A 26,313-nucleotide genomic window follows, 5' to 3' on the forward strand; every position below is an offset into this window, starting at 1 on the left:
AGCGACCAGGATTTTGATACTATTGTATTTGTAGGTGACTAGGTGGGCAATGTACCGACGGTAACACACTACAAACCAACATATCCACTGTTGAATCTTCTTTTACTATCTCCATTTGCAAACCAAAATTTTAAAAATATGAACGTATCTCCATTTACACACAAGTAATAAAAAAGAAACTCGGAAAGAATCATATATTTGATGGATCCATCCACTCACTCTACTATTCTAACCATAAAAGATCCCCAAAAATAACATATCTTCAGACCGAGAATAAAATAATGCAAAGAAAAGAAACCAAAAGTAAAAACAGTGCTTACTTGTCGTCAACATATAGAAAGTCTCACCTTCTGGTAGCTCTTATATAATCTTGCTCTACTTTGTATGGACACTGCGACTCTTCGTGATTCTCCCTCGCTTACGGAAAAAAACTGGTGAATAACATTTTGTATCGGCTTCAAAATCCGATAACTAAAACCTCAACAGACAACTCAGTTTGTTTAGATGCCCACATTGGTTACACTACCGTTCTTCAATCATATTGAAGCCATCCCTGTTTGCTTCAAACCCTTCTCTTCCTACAAAAATTAAATTGATAACCAGATTTATCTTATTATTCGTGACTAACAGTGTTTAGATATTGTCCAATACGACCACCAACAACTGTCAAAACCAATAGAGTAGAGACTCACCGGTTGCTTCAATCCCTTCTCTTCCTACATGAAATTTGGAACCAGATTTTTCTTATTACTTGTTATAACACAACAACAACAACAACAAGATATAGTGCAATTAATACGACCAAGAATAAATTGTCGAATCAATGGAGACTAACATCAATTGAATGCAAGGATCTAGACATGGGAGACTTAAAATGAGAGGCTTCTCCAGCAGATGGTGATCCACTGTTCCCAGCTGAATAATGATTCACCTACAAAGGACATGACAACATTTGCATCGCCTGAGTAACTTCTTCATTGCTGTTAGATGAAACTTGTCATTGTTATAACTATGTACTGTCTTATGTATCTTTGCTAGGGGATCGATCTTGTTCTTTGCCATCTACCATAGTTTACATTAAGCTAGTTGACCCCAGACTAAGTATATTACATTGCAGTCACTACCGCCCAAACAGGTTAAAGTGAGGATTAAGAAACTCATTCTAGATTGACAGCTTAGTATAGTATTCAGGCATGTAGAAAAAGTGATAAAATGGCAAATAGAAAACCTGTGCTGCCTTAGGTGAACTTAAATTGGTTTGGCTCTCTTCAAATAGAGAGGTGTAGTAAGCTGGATCGTAGATAGAACCACCCAAGATCTCTTCAGCACCAGAACATTGTCTAGCTATAGCAGGAGTCGGTGGATTCAAGAAGCTATTTCGTAAATCCGAATCCGTTTCACGAGGAAGTGAAGTGTCGACGATAGAAGCCCCCAGTCTATAAATCTGAAACCATAAGAGAGAGGACGACAGCCTCACAAAGAAGCCAATCATTTCCATGGCCATAGTCAGTTTCACTGAAAATATGAAAAAGGTTCCATACGCCTCAGCTGAAATGCTCCTGCATCAACCATACCATGATCAAAATCAATTGAAGCAAAAGCTTAAGTGCAGATTTAGAAGAGTTAGTAAGAGCAATCAAATTACCAAATCTCTTGGGTGAAGAGTATGAACCAAGAGATATCAAGAAGAAGAGCGCAGAAGAGAAGAACGGCGTAGGTGCGGCCGAGACTTTGGCTATTGCTCTCGATTGCAACAAGAGCAAACAACGCAATCGCTAAATTTATCAACAAAACTCCGTTGTATAATGCTCCTAATGATCCGATTAGAGCGCACCCAATCTGTATGATAATAATAATAATCAGCGATGAGACCAATTACCAAATTGATGAACCCTAGACCCCCAAACAGATTTTTGATGAATCAACCACGACGAGAAGGAGAAAAAATAGGAAATAACCAAACCTGAGCGTAAATAAGGAAGACAGCGAGAGATTGGAGCCTAACATAGTCGCGAAGCCAAGGCTGTATTCGATCTCGTAAAGAAGCACAAAGCATCATAAATCTCTATGTCCCTTCATATAAAAAAGACGAAAAAATATATATTCACGAAGCTTCTTCTAATGTCGAGATTTTTTCCGGCGACACCGGAGAGGAGAAGGAATCGACGGTGGAGAAGAAAAATTCGTGAGGAGGTGGAGAGAGTAAAAAGAGTCTTGTTTGGCGGGATCACAACGAATCCAAGATTGAGCCCAATTTTACAATGAAAAAAATTATTAGTAAATTTCTCCGCACAAAATTGAAATTATAATCTCTTTTAATCAAACAAATACAAATTCAAAGACTGTCTGGATTATAAACGCCTCTCTGCTCTCTCTTCCAACTAGGCCCACTCCTTTTTATCTTTTTCTTTTTATATAGTAACTCTCCAAATCGAAAATAAACTTTTTAATTAGCAAGATGGGATATATAAAAATATTAGTATATACTCCCTCTATCCCACAAAGATTGAAGTTTTAGAGAATTTTTTTTGTCTCACAAAGATTGATGTTTTGAATATTTTTAATAAATTTTTGTTTTAATGATTACTGATGTTGTAGAGTGTATGGAGTGTAAAAGTGTATGGAGTGTAAAAGTGGGAAAGTGGAAAAGTATTAGAAAAATTAATCATATATTCTCTATCTTAATACGTGTATAAAATACTAAACTTCAATCTTTGTGAGACAGAGGGAGTATTACATTAGAAAATATCTCTTATTAGGTTGTTCTAATAATAATGAACCGAAACTTCAAACTTGCTTTCTGCAAAAAGGGATGAAAAAGCTCAACTGTATGACCACCATCAAGGCATAAGCCACGTGAGAGGATTAAGTCAGCAATTTACTTAACCTTTTGGAGGTTTGTTGACTTTTAATCCATTTTAAGCCTAAACCACACACAACATATATATATATATTTATAGAAAAATAAGACTAGTCACTAACTAGTGTAAAGGTGGTAAGACAAAAATTTCTAGACAAAAACGTAAGTCCAAGGCAACAATGATATTGAATATATTGGTTTCACTTTCTCATCTGTGTGAAGAGTTCTGATGGCTTTCCTGTTGCCCCTGAGTTGCCACCAAAGGCTGAGAACCCACCACCACCGCTTTGGCCTTGTCCTTGGCCGGCGAAACCACCAAAACCACCACCTGTTTATTAATACAACAAGACAATGGTCAAAAAATGAATGAGCATGACCTGATTGTGTATTTATATGTCAAACCAATATTTACCTCCTGCTGCACCCGCGAAACCCCCACTACTAGGAGGAGCAAAGCCTCCAAAACCTCCGGAGCCTGAACCAAGTCCACCAAATCCACCGCCTCCTCCTACTGGAGCAGCACCAGCAAAGCCTCCACTACCTGAGGCTAAGGCCGCGAAGCCACCAGTGGGAGTAGAAGAAGCACCAGCAAAGCCTCTACCAGCTGAAGCCATCCCCGCGAACCCACCTGTGGCACTAGAACCAACAGCAGCAAAACCACCGGATGCTGGTGCATTTGACAGACCACTTCCTGGGTTTGCGCCACCAAATCCAGTAGGAGAACCAAACGTAGCTCCTGGGAGACCAGCANCTTTTGGAGGTTTGTTGACTTTTAATCCATTTTAAGCCTAAACCACACACAACATATATATATATATTTATAGAAAAATAAGACTAGTCACTAACTAGTGTAAAGGTGGTAAGACAAAAATTTCTAGACAAAAACGTAAGTCCAAGGCAACAATGATATTGAATATATTGGTTTCACTTTCTCATCTGTGTGAAGAGTTCTGATGGCTTTCCTGTTGCCCCTGAGTTGCCACCAAAGGCTGAGAACCCACCACCACCGCTTTGGCCTTGTCCTTGGCCGGCGAAACCACCAAAACCACCACCTGTTTATTAATACAACAAGACAATGGTCAAAAAATGAATGAGCATGACCTGATTGTGTATTTATATGTCAAACCAATATTTACCTCCTGCTGCACCCGCGAAACCCCCACTACTAGGAGGAGCAAAGCCTCCAAAACCTCCGGAGCCTGAACCAAGTCCACCAAATCCACCGCCTCCTCCTACTGGAGCAGCACCAGCAAAGCCTCCACTACCTGAGGCTAAGGCCGCGAAGCCACCAGTGGGAGTAGAAGAAGCACCAGCAAAGCCTCTACCAGCTGAAGCCATGCCCGCGAACCCACCTGTGGCACTAGAACCAACAGCAGCAAAACCACCGGATGCTGGTGCATTTGACAGACCACTTCCTGGGTTTGCGCCACCAAATCCAGTAGGAGAACCAAACGTAGCTCCTGGGAGACCAGCACCAATCTGTCTCGACTGCCCAAAGGAGCCAAGAACCGACCCTAGAGCTTGTTGTCCCCCACCAATCTGTGACGGTTGGCCAAATCCGCTCTGAGCAGGTGTCTGAGAAGGTGTTACAGAAAACGTACCAAAACCTGCCGGTTGCGATGGTTGAGGATTTTGAAAATTGAACGATGCAGGTTTGAATAGCTCGCCACTAGGGACTGTCATATTGAATGGATTACTTGTTGTTGTTGTAGCATTACCAAAGGGACCACCAAATGGATTTGCTTTGGGGGCAGCCGGGTTTGGAGTTGACCCAAGCCCGAAACCTCCAAAACTTCCCATACTAAGTTCAGTTGTCTGGCTAGTCTCTGGAGCTTCTTCGTCCATTTCATCTTCCTGTGTATCTACAGTATCTTTTTTCTCACCAAACGGACTTGCATAAGTTGGTGATGACACAGGGAAAGGGACAGGTGTAGATGATAGCTGTTGTGGCTGAGCACTACCTGGCCAACTGAATGAAGGAGGCGCCATGCTTGCAAGACTAGACTGTGTTCCTGATGAAAATCCAGACAAGAACCCAGATGAACTGCCAGGGGTTTCTGTAGTCTCTGGGGTTGAATTCTCACTTTTCACCGGTAGCGGCTCAATCTGTGTTTTTGTTGCATTTGCTACAGAATCTACAGTACTTTCCGTACTTAGAATTGACGAACTTTGAGCCTCTGGTTTAGATTCTGAGACTGGCCCTGTAATGGATACGGCGGAAGACGGTGTGGAAACTTGAGGAGACTGAAACGCATCAGGAGCGGTTGAGGTACTAAGGGGAGTCAAAGAAGAGGAAGTTGATGAAAGCAAACGATTACTATCCGTCTGGAAGCTACTTGCAGAGACCAGATTAGATGACACTTGCGATGCTGTAGAAGATGGAGGAAATAATGAAGATTGGCCTGTTGAGGATGAGACTATTTCAGGGGACGATGGAGACAAAGCTGGTAAGTTAAGAGTGAAACCAGTTGTGGGGCCAGATGATGAAGAAAGTGTAGCTGTAGCTGCTTGATTGAGATCTACATTGGCACTGGTCAACGATTTACCAAATGGATCACTGAAACCAGTAGCTGAAACTGTAGATGTAGACGTGAGAGAAAACGTCTGTGGTGCTGGTTTTGAGCTGGTGGGAATAGATGCTGGAACTGAAACTCATAATAAAGTTGAGCAGTGTCATTGAGCAGATATTAAAAGGTTCCTATAGTTGACTATTATGTGAATCAAACAAAATACACAGTGGTTAACGTAAACATACCTAAATCTTGTGTAGAGGATGACACTGGAGGTGATGATGGTGTAGATAAGGTGGAAACGGAATCAAGTGGTGTGCTAGGCAAAGGTGAAGAAGAAACTGATACTGTTTCAGCAGGTAAAGTAACTTTATCGCTAGGGATACTGCCACTGGTTTTGAAACCAAACAACGATTTTGAAGGGAAACTAGATGCACCAGCACCAGTAGACATTGGTGAAAGCTGAGCGCCAAAACCTTTGCTTGATTCAAAATCAGACCCGGATGATGTGGTAGAAAGCCGCTGCACACTTCCAGCAGCTGATTCAACAAACGCATTGGCCTTAGCTTCAGAAAATTTGAATCCTCCAGCCTTTTTTTCTGTCTGTTCAAATACAGTCGAGGCCATTGGTAGTTTCAGAGGAAAATTTGATCCTCCTGGTTGTGAAACTGTCCTTGTATCCTTACTCTGCGGTGGGGCAGATTGCTCAGTATAAGAAATTGTACTGCTAGAATTATTTCCGGACCAATTGAAACTTGGTTTTGATGCAGAGATTGGAGAGATGGTAAAGGGACTGTTGGATTGTGGCATAGGTGGCCTCGTTTTAAATGGGGTTGATTGAGCTTCCAATGTGTCTTGTTGGAATGACTCCATAATACCTGCCCAAAGTAATTACACAATCAAATCGGGGAAGCGATAGATTACAAATAAAAAAACAAATGAAACATAGAAGACATTCTTCCGAGAACAAATTAATGCACTCCACAGTATATCTTAGCTCACCCTTATTCGAGGAGACTACAGGTGATGCATGATCTTTCAGGCGAAGCAGTGATCGCTCTTGTAAATTATTCGCACACCGTAGTCTCTCACTCAAGACAGTCTGTTGGTTCATACCCGTCTTCTGTTGCTCATGCAGAAGCATCCTTTTGACAGTTGTTTTTGGAGGCTCAAAAGCAGCCCAATTCTGTAGAAAGATCACAAAACATAGAGCCAGACGTCAGGATACTCCATATATTAAAGAGCGCATAGAAATTCTTCACAGTTCAAAATACTAGAGCATCACAGAACATAATAAGTGCATATATCGTAACCGCTACTACTGTCTACTGAGTCAAATATTTCCAACAAAATTACCCTGTCTAGTGATTCTCTTCTCCTCCTGGCAGTCTCAGGGTCAGAACTTTTCATAGCAGATGACTGACGTTGTCTTGACTGTGCATTTATACTTGCCGGAATAGAAGAGAGTAATAAGTTTTTTGTTGCAGATGCATTTTTAGCTTTTACCGCATCTGGTGAACTGAAAGAAGCGTCATAAGGGATCCCAATTGTCTCAAACAACTCCTGCTTCACATTCTTTTTGACAGGTGAATCGATTTTCAAAAGTGTCATTTGTTTTGAGAGACACTCAGAGAGTTGCTCAGCAGCTGCCAATTGGGAACTCATTGTATTATGAAGGCTGTGAAGGGATTGCACACGTCTGCAGAAAGAATCACCCCAATTTGAGTTGCCAAAAAGGGGACGTTATAACCAACTTAAACAATTTCTTGTGATGTTTTTTTCTTCCTTATAACTTTCACAACTGATCCACAAGAATACCTGGAAGGAGCAGATCTATTTGGCACGCCTCTTCGTGCCACAGGAAGTCCACCATCCTCATGGTAGCGATCGAGTTCAAGCCGATTAAAATATCTCTCTAGTTCAATTAGTTGATGGGTCAAATCCTAGAATAGGAAAAGTAGAAGATATATGACAACAGCGAGCTTAACGTAGTAACAGATCAAATTAGGGAGATATATCAACACATAAACAACCTTATTTAGTTTCATAATATGCTGCCGCTTGGCCTCAAGCTCAGGATTCAACTTCTGGCGGTTCCAAAGTTGCCAGTACTGGTTATCAGCAGTTTGCTTATACATACCTTCCATGTATGTCTTTTTTGCCAAAACTGAAATCCCCATATGAAACAATAATAAGAAAACAAAATAACAGCCTGTTAATGTGCAGCCTAGATTCCAGTGTAAGATATTAAACAATAACGAATATAATAAGGAAGACCGAAAGAATGAGAACAAAGGGACTTCCAGAGAAACATGTTGCAAGTTAGACGTGCCTCAATTTCTAAATATCACTGAGAGTGCTTAGAAGCAATATAAATTTACTATATTCCTTAGTTTGCCTACTGCGGGCCTCGCGGCTTTAAAATACCTTTTCAAGTAAAAACATAATTACACCTGCTAACTATTTTTTTCCGTTACATAGGGAGTTTATAAAATAAACAGATCACCTTGAATTGTTTTGTCAAGAAGATGTTGGATCTCTGCTTGCTGCTCGTGAATTGTACTCTGAAGGCCACCAAACCAAATGAGTTTAGCAATATAGAAAAAAAGACCAGAACAGAATCCAAAACAATATTTGTAAGGGGGTTTGGACAAATATTAAAAGAGGTAACCCAAAAATAATGACTCAATAACAAAACATATGAACTTTTTATGCACACCTTCCATGTTTGGCACTTGCCAGCAAGATTTTCAAGTCCTTGCTCCAGTTCTTCAACATGGCTTTTCAGTAAAAAAGCACAAGAATCCTTGAAACCACCCGGTCCTTCAATGGACTGTAAAAGCGTATCCATTTCTCTGGCCATCTCATTTATCTGGTACAGAAAAGGAATGAGTCAGTTACACCAATGGTATAAGTCCAGTAAGTAAAATACTACAGGAAGGCATGGATGCGAAAGCATCAATGTAAGATGACCCTGTCCTGAAATACATATTCACATAAATAAAATCGTATAGAAATTAATATCATGAGTAATATTACATTACTGGGTTGCTTTGACATGCTATTGTCGAGTCTCAGAGGTCCAGTACTGAGCGGAGTTTTGTGCTGCTGATTGCTAGCGGATTTTTCGAAGGAAGATTTCACCTGCTGTGACAATTGAGAGCAATGGATAGAAGGTATTGGCTCAATTTTCTCTACTTCTTCATTAGCGTCCCGGTTTTGGCCTAGCGGAGGACTTAAATTGCTCAGAGCTGATGCTCTACCAGTCTCAATGAATTGTAAAGGTTTCTCTTTGATGCTCATAGGAGTATTCACAAGACCAGTTCCAGACTGTACAGATTGCTTATGCTGAGTATCTTTCACAGAGGGAAAGGGACTGGATACAAAATCTGGCGGTGAGACGCCTTGCCCACTTGACCATGGCTGAGATGGCGTATTTTGTGGTGACTGAAAAAATGTGTTCTTCAGGCCAGGAGATCCAAATAAAGCTGGTGTACTCTTTGACTTAACATTGGCCTGTAAATGCATAGACTTAGACTGCGCAGATGTGTCATTTTGAAGCTTTTCGGGAACACGGACGACAGGACCGAATCCTGCAAATTTGTTGGTGTCATATCCTAAGGGCAAAGGTGGTTGCCCAAAACTTGTTCCGAACTGCTTAGGAATCATGTTTTGTTGACCATCTTCAACCTTTACCGGTGTTTCAGCATACGGTTCTTGCTTCTTGTGGTTGTCCCCAGACACTGAACTTTTTACAGACTCAAATTCCTTACTAAATATGTTATCGTTTGAGAACCTTTGTTCGATAGAGAAGTCCTCTGAGTTGAGGCGTTTCTGTTCATTTTGTACTGAAACACTCAACTTTTGATGTTGTTTAGGCTCTTCAGAAGATTTTTTAGAAAGATCATCTTCAACCGAAGAGGTATGTGCATCTTCTATATCAGAAGAAGAGGCCAAATCAACGTCAGATGAAGCTGGGGGTCCTGCAACACTGTCGACGAACACAATTTAATGTTCCAAGAAATGTTGTCAACATCAATGAGTTAAAACCATTGTGATAAAATGAAACCTACCTAGCAACATTAAACATGATCAGTTTTCCTTCCAAAGTGAGGCACACAAGAACAAAATATGGCAGGAGTTCTTTAAGTTCATCATCAGCAGAACGGACATTAACAGTTCCCTCCACAGAGACCGTATCGATACAGAGTCCCATAATCGTATTGTCATCGCCATTCTCTGGAAAAAAAATATCTTCTTTAAATTGAACGTGCGACTGCAGGAAAACGTACACATACAATACAGCAACTCTAGAGTGCGTACCTTGGAGCCCAATTCTTGGCAAAAAGGTCTCTCGATCAATATCAACAACAGAGACTGCACTTTTGTTATCACCAGGTGACCAATCAAGTACAACAATATGCTCATCTATGCTCTTTCTGTTTGCTGTGATCGCCAGTTTGCTGTAGGGTGAAAACAAAGCAACATTTACCATCTTCACATTGAAAATAATGGTAGTTTACATAGTCCACGATAATTAATTCAAAAAGAGGAAATGTCAGAAATAATTAAACTGATTTGTTGCATCTCCAAACGAAAATGGTAAAATGGAAATGGTGGGAACATGTGTCGTAGTAAGTTGTAATTGAAAACCATTCTCATTAGAACATTCTTGGTGATTTATAGCTCTTCCAAGTTGGTTATGTCAAAACTTTAAGATAGATCCAGAGTGGGAAATATTGACAAAGGGCTTATAAAGAGCAAGAAAACTGGAGTATGAAAAAGTTCAAACAAAATAAAAAGAATAGAAAGAATGGTAAAATTAACTTAAAAGTACCATTGGTCTATGTAGCTAAAGAGCAAATGAGGTCCAACACCAACCGGAAGAAGATCATCCATAGAACACGGAAACAAATCGGAGAATGATAAAGCAGTTAGATTGGACGAACCCTACAAAAAAGTTCAAAAAACAACAAAATCAGAAAAATATATAAGTAGAGTTACAGATCATATCGTTTCATACCCTTAAATAGAAACTACGCCTTAGCACCAAAAATTATTGCAAAAGAAATGTTACTCACATCAGAAATCTTCCCATCTGGACTCCTGATAACCTGAACAAAGTAATTTTCTTCCCTGCCATCAATCAGCTGAAAGCATCCAAGAAGAATACAGTTGCTGCGTACCCATCTGATAGAATCAACTGTTGCAGAGTATCGTAGGTTAACAGTCATTCATTGAGAGAGTTTAACTTATGAGCCATCTATGAAATTTTCCAATGGAAGTGTGCACAGAACCAGGGAAGTTTCAACACTAATCTAAGAGACACAGAACTATAGGGATTTTACTTAGATATAGATGGGAGATAGCAAGAAACGAGAATTTTCAACAGGATCAGTTTGTATATATATCATGTAAGCACAAAAATACAGTACGTCTCAGTCCATAAGAAAAGAGTTCAAACACCATAGAGCAACAATGTAATATGAAACAAAACGGAAAATACTGATAAGAAACAAGGAGGCCAAAACATGCAACATACCTTTGACTAAACAGTCTTCATCGGAATCACCAAACCAGGCGTCAAATGATAGTGCTATGCACCGTTTCTCCTTGAATTTTGACGACAAAATCCGCAGGCTGTTATCTTGGGCTACAGCGATATAACTCCCTTTTGAACTCCATTCAACTGACAAACAACAAAGGTTATTGCCAACAATAACATAGTTTATTGCTGAAAGAAGTAGCAAAAGAAATGAAACAAACCGGCGTCAACACCATCCATAACATGTCTAGGGGGTGCATTGTCAACTCCATGAAAGAGCTTCCCAGAACTAGAAAGAACAAGATACGAATGCTTATCTTTCCTTGTCCATCGAAAATCCTTAACAAAGCCTCCTGACTCATCATCAGGTGAATGAGAAAAAGAAGGTTTTGCATCCTGTACCAAAGGAACAGATAAAGTAAGTTCTACATCCTAGCAAAGGGGGTTCTACATTCTAGACAAAATCAATCCAGCTTGTAAGCTACATATGAGCCGTATACCTTCTTAAGAAGTGAATCCACAGAGAAGAAATGAATATCAGCAGCGACGGAGACAGCAAGAATTGAATCATCCGATGAGAGAGACAATATACGAACGTCTCCAACAGGAACATCGACGAGGCTCAAATCCTCAATATAAACCTTTTCATCTTTCGCCTTACTGTTCTTCGATGCAGAGATGAAATCCTTAGTCCTCCCAACGAAAAACCCTAATTTTCCACACAAAACGGTCACAACACGAGCAAAAAACCTGAAACATCGTCGCCGATTATGAAAAACTAACCGGAGGAATGTGCAACGAAAACGACGCCGCGGCCTTCGGAGATAGCGAGAGGCTGTGACGGAGGTTTCTCGAGATCGAATTGAGCATCATTCTCTTTTATACTGATAGGTTCGCCGATTCTCTCGAAGTAGAAATCGTTCGTCGGGATACGATCTCCTTCCACATCTTCTTCAATCTCAACTTGACTCATCTTTGGAACTCTTCTCAAGGTTGTTTCAATGGCTGAATCCGGACAAGCCGAAGATATTTGGGCGGGAATTAAAGAGGGGGCGAGATACGACGAAACCAGCAGCGCTCGTCGAGAGTGTGATTACAAAGTGCCGGTGATATTTAGTCCGATGAATCGATCGATGACGGTTCAGGTTTAAATTGGTGTGGGCCGTAATGTGTTAAAGGCCCAATCTCATTCACCAGACCGGTGCTCTTCGCTAAACCAATTTCAGATTTTGGGTTATCAATTAGAAACGTCGTCGTTTAGTAATTCAAAGTTCAAAACCGACCGGTTCTCCTCGCTTAAACCAGAATTAATTTTTCGGGTAATTTAATCACTAAACGGCGTCGTGTTTACCTCTGCTCCAATTTTGCCGTCTTTGTGACCAGATTTGAGAAGAGGATCGGAGATGATGAATCTGTTTTGTCGTTAGTTTCTTCTACGAGAGAGTTGGTTTTGCGTTTCCGATTGAAATCTCGAATTTCTAGGTTTACGGTTGACCAATTGTTTAAATTTCATTTTGTTCGGCGGCTTTGTGTTGTTGTTTTGATCCCGCAACTCTTCGACGGAGAAGATGATGATGAGGATGCGAATGATTCAAGTGACGTTATTAGTAGTAGTAGCTCTCGTCGATTTTGGATTGGCTTCTCCTCCTTCTACCGTTCCTGCTTTCCTCTGGTCTCCGCATCTCCAGTTAGGCCTCTCCCTCTCTCTCTTTGTTGATCCTTGTCTTTATAATTTTTCGATGCTTACATTAGTAAAGTTATCAACTTTATAACTGCTTTTGAATGTGTTTCTCCGATATGTATTCTGGTTTTTCTTGTAAGATAACGAGGTATAATATTAATCTGTCCACATTGGTGAGAATTTGCAGGTCTGACAATGGTGAAATGGATGTAAATTATGAGGTCATGTCTGCAAAAGATCTAGTAGATTCTGTTTTCACTCGAGGAGGCTGGTCTAGTTTTCTGGTATGTTTGTGTCTAGTCTAGTAGTCCATTTGTCAACGCTATGGTTTTCTCTCATATCTTATTTCTCCTTTGGTTTAGTGCTCAGAGGAAAAGCTTCAGCAACCTGTTGTTGATGTCGTACTTGTGTTCATTGGCAGAGAGGTAAGAGTTTCTGTATCTATGAACTGGCTACTTTGTATGAGCTTTAACATATATAAGAACTTTTTCTTTGGTTTAGATTAGTATTCAGGCTTTGAGTTTGTTGATCTTCTTTAGAAACTTGGCCTTCAGACATTGTCTGCTGTGATTTTTTTACATCTCCTTTGCTTAGTACTCTCTCTTCCGTTTCCAGTTACTCTCTTCGGATGTTTCTTCACATCGGAACTCGGATCCTGCCCTTGTAAACACTTTGAAGGTAAGTTAGTTTTACTTATATTGTGGAATCATGGGTGTGTTGCATATTGGCATTATTTACTCTGCGCGATAATGAACATTCGATTCTTTGTTTTTTTTTATCAGAATCTGTATACAGCTTCCAATTTCTCATTGGCATTCCCGTATATTGCTGCACCAGAGGAAGAAAGGATGGAAAACTTGTTGCTTTCAGGGCTTAAAAAATCTTGTACTCACAATGTAGGAGTCAGCAATATCGTGTTCTCAGACTCGTGTTTTGTTGAAGATGAAACAATTCAGAAGCTATCGAACGTGCAGTCTTTCAAAGTAAACCCGTTTATGCTTTCTTTAATCCTATGCATTGGTCAATGATATTTCACATTCCTCTTTACCCACCCCTTTCTCTTGAACCCTTCTAATTTTTACTTTTAAATGAACAACATTCTAATTTTTCTTTTAAATGAACAACAGGATCATTTGGTTGCTAGAAAAGAAATGAGAAAAGAAGGAGAAACCGACTTGGTTGTGCTCTGCTCTGAGGGATCTGAATCATCAAGTCAATCTGACCAGACACATTCAGATCGTAAGTGGACAGAACAGATCATGGTTACAAAAGAAGTGTAGCATTTAAATACTAAAGTTCTAAGTTAATTAAGTTTCCTTTGAACCACTGCTGCAGATGAAATCATATCTGAGGTTGTTAGCTCAGTGGAGCAATCTGGAACTAAATACGCAGCTCTTTATGTTTCTGATCCTTATTGGTACACTTCATACCAAACTCTCCAAAGGTTTTTGGCGGAAACCGCAACAGGAAACGCCACAGTTAATGCTACTACAACCTGCGATGAGCTCTGCAAATTTAAGTCATCACTATTGGAGGGTATCTTAGTGGTAAAGTCATCATCAGTCTTTAAAGCTTAATTTCTCTAGCTTGAAGCTTGTGATTCCTTATATATTGTCTTTGATAAGGACTATTTCTTTTTTTCAGGGAATCGTTTTTCTTCTCATCTTGATAAGTGGACTTTGTTGTATGGCGGGCATCGACACGCCAACTAGATTCGAGACTCCTCAAGATTCTTAAAACTCAAGACTTGAGCAATCACGCCTCTCTCTTATCTTTGCCTTCTTTGTGCTGATTTTTGCATTTTGTGAAGGTTTCCAAATGTGGATTGTTACATTACTTGAATATATGTGTGTGCATGTGATAAAAATCCCCTTTTTGTATTATTGTCTCTATTCACTTATTTGTGTTTGTATTTATCGAAAAGGTTTACAGTACTTCTAATAATTGAGAACGTTGAAGAAGACCAAGAGTTTTTACCATATTTTTCTGTCTACTGGTTTTTTTTAGACCTTCTCCCATCCTGTTTTTTTTACTTTTACCATTACTGTTTTTTCTTGGTCATTGAATCAGGCATATACATCACAAACACCAATATGTAAATTATGATGAGCCCCACAAGAAATGTATTTATTGTTGCAGAGTCTTAATAACGAAGACCCATTATGTCTTGCGAGTTGCGACCCATCATCCATCACTCTTCCTCACCAACAATCCCAGGCAGTGAAACAAAATAACAACACTTTTTGGATGTATGCACATATATATGCCTCAAATTAGCTTCTTACCTATCTTGTTTCCCATGCTTGTTAGAAATTAATCAAATGTGCTCACATATTAATCTTGAATTCATCATGTTAACAAAGTAATTCGTTATTGGACCGAAACATGTAGAGACTGATTTTATTCAAAGGACAGTTGAGCCGCCGGGTCTGTTCAATGTTTGGTTGTAGCAAATCTTATATTCAGTTAATAGTTTTAATAGATGTGTTCTTCTTGTTGTAAAAGCTAACGAATGACGGCATGAGAGAGTTTTTTTGTGTGTGGTTGAGATACTTGATCTTGTAAAATAGTGAATATATACTACATTATATTATATTGTTGTAGAAGAACCAAAATGAGGCGTAGATCCTTCAAATGGAGGGACCAAACTTGTAGAAGTCTTGGCATGCATTGTTTCTGTTTAAGATCTACTTGCATCAAAAGTCTAAAATGTTATACTATGTTCCAAAGACACTCAAATTATGATTTAGCTTGATAAAACAAACGATAATACATGACTTTTTTCTTCTTATCTTCTTTTCTGCTTTTCGATTTAAGTGTTCCTGATTAATCGAGATTTTGAGTTTAAACTTATAAGATTGTTGTGGATGTTCCCAACTTTAACAAGTAATATCAGCGTCATATGTTGGTGCAATGTGCATGCAGAGTTGAACACATGCATCGAAGTAGAAAGATGCGACGGAGGTTTCTCATTATGGAAGGCATACATGCTCGCAAATTTTGGAGTACTGTATAAGGATGTCTTACCGATGAGATTCTGGTGATCAATTCTCATGTTGTGTGAGAGCGACTGTTGGCAAGATATTCACGTCTCGTTCACTGATTAGTTTTCTCTATGTATGGAAAAATCCCTCAAGAAAAAAAAAAACATTTAATAACTTATATAAACATTTAAAACATTTAAGGGGGTGTTATTGGATTCTAGTTTATAAAGAAATTTTCAAGAATTTAACAAAATCATCAAAGTGAATAAGTGAAAGATTTTTAAGGATTGCTAGAGAGTATTCTATAGTTTTTTAAAATCTTGTAAAGTGCTCCAAACAATCTCTGTATTTTTATGATATTTTTCATGACTTTATTTTGTATAAAAAGTGTATAAAATCATAAATCAATAACATAATAATTGAATCCATTAACAATCTTAAATTTTTTTGTTTTAATTGAATAACACAAAATTTTTATTGATTTTATAAAAATCTGAATCCAATAACTCAAATTTGTTAAAATTTTAAATGACTTTTTACAAATCACAAACTAATAATACTAAACTTTAACAGAGTTTTGATCTAATAACAACTGGTTCTACATAATATTTAAAATTTTTAAAACTTTATTCAAATCTCAAACCAATAACTCTCACTTAAACTTAATTTAGCCGATCAGAATTTTTTTGGCAAGCCCTGCTGAATTTGAATTCAAAGTCTGTTTGAAGAGAAATTTTTCTTCTACAAATTTCACTATGGTACTTGGTCGGTTATACAAACCAAAAAAAACATATACTTGTTCCCCTAGTGAAGATCACATATATACACCCAGATTCTAAAACTATAGTTTATCGGAGATGCTTAATTTCTGGTATAAAAATGTTTCTTAAATTTTCTAATGTTAAGATAATCAATCGAGAGAATAAATAACTTGTATAAAGATGTTACAAAATGTGTTTCTCGAATATATATATATATATATATATATATACATACATATGTATATTTATGGAAAGTAACACTATTCAATGTTCAATATTCATTGGAAACTAGGTAGTAACCCGTGCTATAGCACGGGCAAAATATTTTTATATAATTGTAGTATTTTAAATATCTAATTTAAGTTTGGTTTTACTTTGGATTATTACACGTATATACTATATAACCTAGAGGAACGGGAAACATGTCCCTGTCCCATTTTATCATGTCTCGTTCCATCTCCTCTCTTCCATATCCATCATAATTTTTTGTCTTACTGTAACGCTCTGATCATCACCTTAGCGGACTCACCCATGTCCATTCCCGATCCATAGGCCCACCTCACTTAGTGGGCCCACATCTATTCTCGGCCGGTGGACCCATCCATATCCGACGACCGATTTGTTACGTCCAGGAGGCTTTAAAGATTTGTTTACCATCCCTACAAATCACCACATGATCTTTCCATGTGTTTTGTCTCCACTCGCACAGTTCTGACAATCACTTTCCAGATGGTCACCCATCTGGAAACTATTCCAGCTTAAACATGCTTAACTCTAAAGTTCTCTCATGACCTTTGACCGAAAAGAAAACTGCACTTTGGTGACATAGGTGACCAAATCAATTTTTTAAACCTCTCCGCAAACCGGGATGTCATAATTATGATCGTTCTCTTTTACATAATTACGTGGTAGGCAATATTTTTAATAGAAATTGGGTAAGAAATTTAGATGGGATACCCATATTCTTCTTGAATATTTAATTTTTTTATTTAGTTAGTTTTTACTATCAAAAAAATTACAATTATAACAAACTATCTAACTATTTTAAAAAATTCTAAAATTTTGAAGTTACCCGTTCCAAAGTGGAGAATTACTTCACGAAATATATAAAGTCCATTTGAATATTTTCAAAAATATCCAAAATTTCAAAATATCCATCTCGTATTAGTTCTTTATATGTCACATAGTGAATTTTTTTAAGAAAATAAGTGCAATTTTTCTATTATACGAATTACCCATTTCCATTGCACATCCACTATTTCTCTAGTAACCTGTGCTAATGCACGGGAAAAAACATTTTAATATAAATTTTAAATTTGTAAAATGACTAAGAATTATATTAACTTGGGCGTTATAGCACATGTGCACTATTTTCATGTAAATTAATAAAATTTAAACTTAGACGTATTTAGTTTGGAACAGGATACACGTCCCGTCTCAACCTATCCCTGGTGTCCCGTTTTATCTCGTTTCATCCTGTCTCGTCTCATCCTGTTTTCCATCATAATTTTTTTGTCTTATGTTTTTTTTCTTTTAAGTAATTACTCGTTAGACAATATTTATTTAAAGAGATTGAGTAAAAAATTTAGACGGAATACCAGAGTTCTCCATTAATTATTTTTTTAGTTAGTTGAAAATATAATTTCAAAAACTGTATATTTGTTTTCAAATATACCAAAATTTTCTAAGTACTCCTTCCAAAGTGGTTAATTACATGTTGCATAGTCAATCCTTATCCAAATTAGTGAAAGCTTGACACTTAAATTTATCTACCTATATTTTTCTATTTTGTACTTTTATCTAAAATTTATGTTCCTTTCTAAAAAATGTTCATTTTATTGCTTTTCATTATTCGACTTACCCGTTTCAGTTTATATATATTATTTCTTGTCTTACTACCATAAATATAATATTAGTATTTTCCATAAAAATTAGTTGGCCATTCTTTTACGGTGTTGTCAATATTTTAGTGTATATGTAGAATACCACAAACAATACCAAAAATAAACATGATCAACATCTTCAATACCTGGAAAATATACATTTTTTTTGCAATTCATCCATACTAATCAAGCACAGCCCATGTTTGTTGAAAATGTTAAAGTAATTTTGTTACGGGATGTTAAATCTCGTCCAGTCCCATCTCATCCCGTCCCGTCCCGTCCCAATCCATCCCATTAGAAATTTTATGTCCTATAACCATTCTATTTTAAATTATTACCTATATAATAATGTTATTATAATTTTTAGCTAAGAAATTTAGACAAAATACATTTCTTCTCCATTTGAATGTTTAATTTATATAGTTATTATAAATTATAATTTTTAAAGACTCTCAAAATATTTTTTAAAATACCTAAAATTCTCAAAGTAGTTCTTTACATGTCACATACTATTTTTTTTTTAAATCGTTTAAGTACACTGTTTTTTATTATACAAATTACTCATTTCTGTCTCACATCCAGTATTTCTCATCGTAATACCATAAATAGACTGAAATTTTAATCATAATTTAATTTAAAGGTTCTGATATGAAATTATGTGCATAAACAATAATATCTTTCGGATGATATTAGGAGTCTATTTAAAAAAAAAACTTATGACTAAAGATTTTCATTCCGTCTTTTGATTCAATTTCAGTTAAAATTATTTAATATTTTTTGGATCTTTGGTTAATAAATAAAGTTATTTAAAATAAAATCCAAATGATAGATGTTCTCCAAACAAATGACTATTAGAATGAAAGTGTGATCCAATTTCTTGTTTTTTTACCACTCTTTTAGGGTGTTGTCAATATTTTGGTGTATACATAGAATACCATAACCGGTACCGAAAATAAACATGAACATCATCTTCAACACCTAGAAAATATACATTTTTTTTGCAGTTCATCCATACTAATCAAGTACAGCCCGTGTTAGTTGAAAATGTTAAAGTAACTTTGTTACAGGTGTTAAATCTCGTCCAGTCTAATCTCATCCCGACCCGTCCCAATCCATCCTGTTAGAAATTTTATGTCTCATAACCTATTCTCTTTTAAATAATTACCCATATAATAATTTAATTCATAAATTTTGGCTAAAAAAATTTAGATAAAATACATTTATTCTTCCTTTGTATGTTTAATTTATATAGTTAATATACATTAGAATTTTTTTTAACACTCAAAATATTTTCAAAAATACTCAAAATTCTCAAATTATCCATCTCAAAGTAGTTCTTTACATGTCATATACTAAAGCTTTATTTAATCGTTTAAGTACACTATTTTCTATTATAGAAATTACCCATAACTGTGTTACATCCAATATTTCTCATCGTAGGACCATAAATAGACTGAAGTTTTAATCATAATTTAATTTACATGTTCAGATATGAAAAAAAATTATGTGCATAAACATTAATATATTTCCAATGATGTTAAGAGTTTATTTATATATAAAAAAATTTCTTATGATTAAAGATTTTCATTCCGATTCGATTTCAATTGAAATTGTTTAGTGATTTTTGGAAATACTAAATTAAATTACTTAAAAACATTGGTAAAACATATATTCAGTCAAATAATAAACTATTTTAGGTCGTAAAATTTTAATTGTGTAATATTATAATTTTTTATAAAAATTAGTTGGTCACTCTTTTACAGTGTTTTGTCAATATTTTGGTGTATATGCAGAATACTGCAATCCGTACCGAAAATAAACATGATTATCATCTTCATCGACTCGAAAATAGAAACATTTAGGCAATCTATCAATAATAATTAAGCACAGCCCGTGTTTGTTGAAAACGTTAAAGTAATTTTGTTATGGGCTGTTAATCTCGTCCAGTCCATTCCCTTCTCATTTTGTCTCCTCTCAATTCATCCCGTTATAAAATTTAATGTCATATTACTATTTTCTTTTAAATAATTACCTATATAATAATGTTATTAATAAATTTTGGCTAAAAAATTTAGAAAAAATAAATGCATTCTCCATTTACATGTCACATAGTCGAAACCTTTTTTAAAAATCGTTTAAATACAATGTTTTCTATTATATTTTCAATGATATTAAGAGTTTATTTTAAAAAATTATATATAATCTTATGATTAAAGAGAGAGGCTTCGAGGGTTTTAGAGGTTTTTGATGTTTTGGGGAAAGTAACTAAATATTACAGATAGACCCCTTCATTTTTGACATATCCCACTTTTAACCCCTAACGTTTATATTCGACAAATTTTGAGATATTCCCACTTTTATACAGACTTCCATTTTAATCGTGTGTTACAGAGGTACCGTTAGTGGAATGAATTTTACTTTAGATACTAAAATACGATGCAAACACTTTTGATGAATCTGTATTATATAATACTTGATCAATTCAGATTTCAGAACAAAAAGAGACCAAGGTTCTTGAAGTCTCCCAAGGACATAAAAATGAGAGAAAAACTCAAAACTTTTGAAAGAAACATCTCTGCGATCTCCTAATAAAACAGTGCAATGGTAAACTAACTCACCTTAGCTAAAGAAAACAACAAAAAGTAACAGCTTTAAGTCAGATCATAAATTCAGCTTCTGAAAATCTGAACAAAAGTGAGTGAAGAGTTGTAGTACCAAAGCCCCTTCCTTATCGCCTTTATCTTCGCCACGGGTCTGGTTTTGGTGCTGAAATCTAAAACGCCATCCGCCCAGCAAGCCTACTCTTAGAGATTCGATATAAGAAACCAAAGAGCAACATTCGAAAATCGAGAAACTTCAACCCCAGATTTACCGCAGAAAGACGTATAATCACAAGGAGTGTGAGGGCCTTAGCTAACGGTGGGTATACCAAAAGTTGGAACACCAGAAGCCCAAGTCCTGAAAGGTTAGTAACTCAAATCATGAGTTACATTCAAGGGGGATATGGATAGAGAGAAGAACAAACTAAAGAAACAGAGTTGACGAACTATATACACGAAAACAATACCAACCATGCATGAAAAAAGTGAGATCCTGAAAAGGTTTAATAGATAATGTAATAAGGAGAATATTTTTGGAAAAATTCCAAACAAACATTCACAATTTTCTGGACCAAACCCACCAGACCATCCATAGGTAAATATAACATGCACCTGATATAGCTAAAACTTGACCAACATCTTGAGATGAGAAGCTCAATCCCCCATAGCTTCTGTCACGGCCCAGAGTGAAAATATCTTGCAAAGGTACCAAGAAAAAGGGTAAATTCATAAACAAAACTTCCTCTGCAATACTTAAAAACTTTACTGATACTCTCGGCAGGGCACCAAGAATACCAATATCTTAAAGCCGCTAGGAAGATTTGAAAGAGAGGAGGAACCTCTAAAGCTAATTACTGTATGTCCTAGTGCTAGTAGGAACATTAAGATACCTGCAAAATTTGTCTGGAGATTGAACAATTTGTGAGCGGAGGTGTGCATTTTCTTGGACAGTTTGCAAAAGATCAAGCTCTGCTTTGGAAATCTGTACAGAGAAATACACATGTCAGGACTCAGGAGCAGATTTCACCTATCAGATTGAAGCATATGCAAATCGCCTGATTGACAAATGGGTAATTCAAAAAAATAAACTAAATCACAAAACCCAAATAAGTTTAAGGAAGGAGCTCTCAACTCAAGATCCTGCTGTTTCTTACCTCGTTATCCATCTGTGTACTCTTTTTGAAAGGTAGCTCGCAGTGACATCTGCTTATTCTTCAGTCCTAATATTTTCTGATTGAGTTCTTCAATGTTCGCTTCTAGCTCTTGGACAAAACGGTGATAAATCCCTTTCAACGGTTTCATCAAATTCTCCAATCTCTGCATTCAACTGCATGGATAGCGCCATTAAAAAAAAGAGGTAATGGCTATCTATCTATGTGATAGATATTTATCTTGCATTACCTGGGAAAACTTTTGCCTCGCACTGCTTCCGCTGCTCATCAAGGAGAGTCATCTCCTAAGCCTTTGGTCTTACCAGATTCATTTTGTGAATCTCTGGGGTACATACATAAAAGAAGATGCAAAATAATCATGAGAGCATCAATTTTGAATCTCTCGTTGATGAGGACACTACGTTGATGAGGACACTACGTGACGGGAGAGATGATGATTTATGAGCATGAGTTTATCATCTTAAAATCATGATGATGACCAGAGAGGAACCCAAAATCAAAACACATCAAGATTCAAAAACAAAATTCCAATTAAATTTGGTTTTAAGCATTAGAGATAGAGAACAATTTATTTGGTTTTAGGTTGAAACCGAATTACCTTGTTGTAGCCGATAGATCTTTTATACGCCAACTGCTTCAAATCTGTTCTTAGATTTACGATTGCTTTGCACCATCAAATCAAATTCCCAGAGTTCTATGGAATTCTCGAATCACTCTTTCAATTTTAGTACTGGAAACTAAGATCGAGAGCAGAGGCGGAAAAAAAAAATTAGGTTTCATGTCTCAGACTCTCTGTACATGAACGGCTAAGATGTTATGTTCAAAATAAAATGGAACGGCTGAGATTAAAAGCTAAAACCGGGTCATATAAATGGGTAAAAAGGATCCGCGTGTTTATCCGATTTCAGAGCCAATATAATGACGTTTTTATCCTTATCGCAAATAAATTATTTGGTCATAATTGTAATGGCACTGTATTGTAAATTCTTACAAAACTAAGGTTTTTTCAGGCAATGTTTTACGATTAATAGTAGGGATAAAAATTATTTGACAGTACTTAAGTCACATAGATGTTTGGGTCAACCTATATTGGGAAAAAATAACAAATCTTCTGTTCATCTATTGGTCTATCTATATATACATTTTTGGAGACACTTATGAAATAAATCCTGAAGTTTCAACTTATTTACAACCATGCCATTACCATTTATATTTTATTTATAAAATATAAACAAATATATTAAAATTGATTTGATTTTGTTTTCTATTTATGGGTCAATAATATTTGTTTGAAATCAGACATTTATGGTGATTAAGTAAAATCTGGGAATTATGGTAACTACCTAAATTTATGAAGATAACAAAATCAAAAAAATTTAGAACATATTATAGAATAACTGTTAATTTATAAAAACAAATATTAATTGTTTACACACATATTTCTTTTAGAAAATATTAATTTTTATATTTTTTAATTAAACTTAACAACATACTCTAAACCCCTCCTCTCCAATATATACCGATCAAGTCCCCAACAAACTCTAAACTTCTTCATCATAAACCAATCCATTAATTTTTTTTCCATTCCATAACAAAATAAAAATGATTCTGCAAAAACATGATCGTCTTTGTTGTTATAGAAACTCTATAGGGATATGAAACATGGGTTTCATTAGGTTTTCTATTCTATGGAAATATTCAGTCTTATTTTCATTTATTTTATTTGATTTCCTATTTATCTTTAATTTAATATTTTCTATGAAACTTATATAATCAGTAGCTAAGATTTTCCACTTTTTGTAATTCTATAACTTAGAGAATAACTATTTTTAATAATTTTTTTATTCAGAGAGCGTAGGTTAATTTTTTTTTGAACATATCTTTCTAATCAAATATTGATAAAATTATCTAATTTTATCTAACCTGCATATAATCTGTTTAAAATTGTTTTATCTTCAAGATTACTGCACAAATATTTCTGAGAAAATATTAAAAAAACTATTTAACCTATCTAACAAATAAAATTAACTAATCATAAAGTGAAATTAAGTATACTGTAATATTTCATTACGACTATCTGGTTTTCTAAAAACTATTTCTGGATTTCAAAATAGTACACTTAATAATATCACTCCGTATATGTAAGCAAATTTGTGACTACGGGTTATAAATGATAAACTGAATATATATATATATAAACAAATAAATATAATTTAATTTTTTAATATTTTGATTATAAAAAATATGCACCGCGGGTTAAAATCTAGTGTAGACGTATTTCTCCAAAACATGATAATATTGTTATAGCATTATCTTTTCGCTTTTTTAATCTTTATGCTTTTGCATTTCTCTTTTTTTTTAAATCTCTCTCTCTTTTTGGTAATGAAATTTTGATAGATTGTAAGAAAGAGACATTGAAGAGACTTTTACTCTAACCATAGACGATAGCAAGTGAGATTGCGTTATCCGTTGATGGATACATCATGACAGGTGAACTCTTCATTGCATTTATACAATTTAAGCTGGAAAGTATTTATTTCTTTGAAAACATGTTGTGATATCATTTTGATTGCGATAAAAAAAAAACTCATTTTGATTGTGAAGGCATGTTTATAGTACGTAGCACAATGTTATTTATATATGAATCTAACAGTAACATTTACATTATTTTCTCTAACTAATAGAGTCAAATACATTTTTTCTAACCGTTAGTGTTGTTTACGTTTTTGGATGATTTCCAATGATTAAAAAAAAAAAAACTTGATCGTATAGATTTTCCAAATTATACTATTGCATGTTAAAATAACCATCAAGAAAATTGTATTGTAAATTTAGAAGCGAAAATCCAAAAACAGAGAACATGCTAACTCGTAATTTATAATCATGCTTTAAAAAGTATAAGACAATGTATTATTATCATCATCAAGTGTTATGCTTCATGTTGTTGTCACATGGGAGTTTTGTCACGAGTGTTACATTTGATTGATTCTTTTGTATGTGCCAACAAAACAAAGGAAAACTTAATCTAAAAATCTAGGAAACAGATGCTCTTCGGACCAATTTCGTTTTTTTTTCCTCTCATTTTCGAGTTTACAACCATCATCTGATAGACGTTGGCTTCGGACCAATATAACTCCATTACTTTTGATAGAGTATATTTGGTTGATATTTCTTCTAACAACATTAATTCAGTATGTGCGTTTAAATGCAGATAGTGACGAAACAACAATACTAATACAAATCATCATGCTACATGTTAATGTCAATATACATTGTTCAAACTATTTTTCTTTTTGTTAGTCTTGAAATTTCATGCTTAGACTCATATATCTCTCAAAACCGAAATCAACTTTTACATAGGTTCAACCGCTATAGTCCAATCATTTTGGTAACTAATTATACAAACTTTTTTTTTCTTTCAAGAAATCACATTATTGATAATTAGACAATTAGAACATAAATATGTTTTTGTCTTTCACTATTCTTTTTCTCTTTCATAGAATTGAATCAAAAATCATATTTTTGACAGCATACATTATATTTTGTTCTTATAACAATTTATGTAAATTATAATAATGGGTAATTTTATTTAGAACATACATTTCCTTCTTTATAATAAATTTTGTAGATTATAATACAGATTAATATTCAGTATCATAATTAGTAACATACATTTCCTTTTGAATAATAACTTTTGTAGATTACAATACAGACTAATATTCGCCATTAATAGATATCTTTTTTATAGTAAAATATAAAACAGAAAATAATATAAAATCACTACTTTTGTCATTTTCTATTTGATAAATTTATTGATATCAAGACTAAAAGTTAAAAAAATTAATATATGGATTAAAGCAAAATCTCTAAATTTAGCTCTAAGTAAATTATTTAAGAAATAAATAAAACACAAAGCTGAAAAATAACTAAATATTGGTAGTTTGGATGAATTCATCCACAGCCGTTAAACCTGATTTGGTTATATATATATATTAGAAAAATAATAATCATATGAACACTTTACAAGTATCATTTTTTTCTCAATATTGTTTTAGTAAAAAAATGGGGAATAGTAATTAATATTATGCTAATAATAGTTATATGTAATTATATTTCCATTTGGTGATATTGACCAGTGTGACAAGTGTTAAAAAGCAGCTACATTTATCTCTTCTTCAAGACAAATCATATTTTTTTGTATTTAAAGGGCTCTCTCTCTACATCTTACATGTAAATAGGCATACACCTGCAGAGAGACTTTGATCTTTAAGAACATTCTCTTCAGATTTTTTCTTTACAAAAAAAAAAAAAAAAAAA

At 35.2% G+C, this 26,313-nt stretch overlaps 4 protein-coding genes and 1 long non-coding RNA gene across 6 annotated transcripts; 1 reads left to right on the forward strand and 4 right to left on the reverse strand.

Annotated features, from left to right (window-relative positions):
• On the reverse strand, positions 115-2,395 carry LOC104758835. The gene is made up of 6 exons (XM_010481790.2): positions 1,964-2,395; positions 1,646-1,839; positions 1,229-1,559; positions 836-931; positions 693-716; positions 115-578 (listed from the first exon to the last, which is right to left on the reverse strand). Exons 1-6 carry the CDS (start codon positions 2,057-2,059, stop codon positions 537-539), a joined length of 783 nt encoding a protein of 260 aa, XP_010480092.1. The 5' UTR covers positions 2,060-2,395; the 3' UTR covers positions 115-536.
• Positions 2,862-3,604, reverse strand: LOC104758834 (nuclear pore complex protein NUP214-like). Its single transcript, XM_010481789.1, has 2 exons — positions 3,273-3,604; positions 2,862-3,188 (listed from the first exon to the last, which is right to left on the reverse strand). The coding sequence occupies exons 1-2, from the start codon at positions 3,472-3,474 to the stop codon at positions 3,061-3,063; spliced, it is 330 nt and encodes a 109-aa protein (XP_010480091.1). The 5' UTR covers positions 3,475-3,604; the 3' UTR covers positions 2,862-3,060.
• LOC104758833 (nuclear pore complex protein NUP214-like) lies at positions 3,641-12,016 on the reverse strand. Of its 2 annotated transcripts, none has more exons than XM_010481788.2 (18): positions 11,699-12,016; positions 11,416-11,624; positions 11,137-11,311; positions 10,913-11,059; positions 10,452-10,573; positions 10,208-10,320; positions 9,694-9,833; positions 9,444-9,609; positions 8,410-9,361; positions 8,090-8,242; positions 7,877-7,934; positions 7,404-7,537; positions 7,189-7,313; positions 6,727-7,069; positions 6,373-6,556; positions 5,616-6,248; positions 3,997-5,505; positions 3,641-3,912 (listed from the first exon to the last, which is right to left on the reverse strand). In XM_010481788.2, the coding sequence occupies exons 1-18, from the start codon at positions 11,886-11,888 to the stop codon at positions 3,785-3,787; spliced, it is 5,481 nt and encodes a 1,826-aa protein (XP_010480090.1). In that variant the 5' UTR covers positions 11,889-12,016; the 3' UTR covers positions 3,641-3,784. The 2 variants fall into 2 exon arrangements, with proteins under 2 accessions (XP_010480090.1, XP_010480089.1); XM_010481787.2 differs by having other exon boundaries at positions 3,997-5,514.
• LOC104758837 lies at positions 12,272-14,577 on the forward strand. Its single transcript, XM_010481792.2, has 8 exons — positions 12,272-12,602; positions 12,784-12,880; positions 12,959-13,021; positions 13,212-13,274; positions 13,379-13,579; positions 13,724-13,835; positions 13,932-14,143; positions 14,241-14,577. Exons 1-8 carry the CDS (start codon positions 12,484-12,486, stop codon positions 14,331-14,333), a joined length of 960 nt encoding a protein of 319 aa, XP_010480094.1. The 5' UTR covers positions 12,272-12,483; the 3' UTR covers positions 14,334-14,577.
• LOC104758838 lies at positions 20,662-22,798 on the reverse strand. The gene is made up of 6 exons (XR_762774.2): positions 22,595-22,798; positions 22,226-22,318; positions 21,979-22,151; positions 21,715-21,806; positions 21,437-21,520; positions 20,662-21,182 (listed from the first exon to the last, which is right to left on the reverse strand). It is a non-coding gene; the product is annotated as an uncharacterized LOC104758838 (long non-coding RNA).

This window comes from Camelina sativa, chromosome 17 (assembly GCF_000633955.1).
Source record: "Camelina sativa cultivar DH55 chromosome 17, Cs, whole genome shotgun sequence".
Classification (NCBI taxonomy): domain Eukaryota; kingdom Viridiplantae; phylum Streptophyta; class Magnoliopsida; order Brassicales; family Brassicaceae; genus Camelina; species Camelina sativa.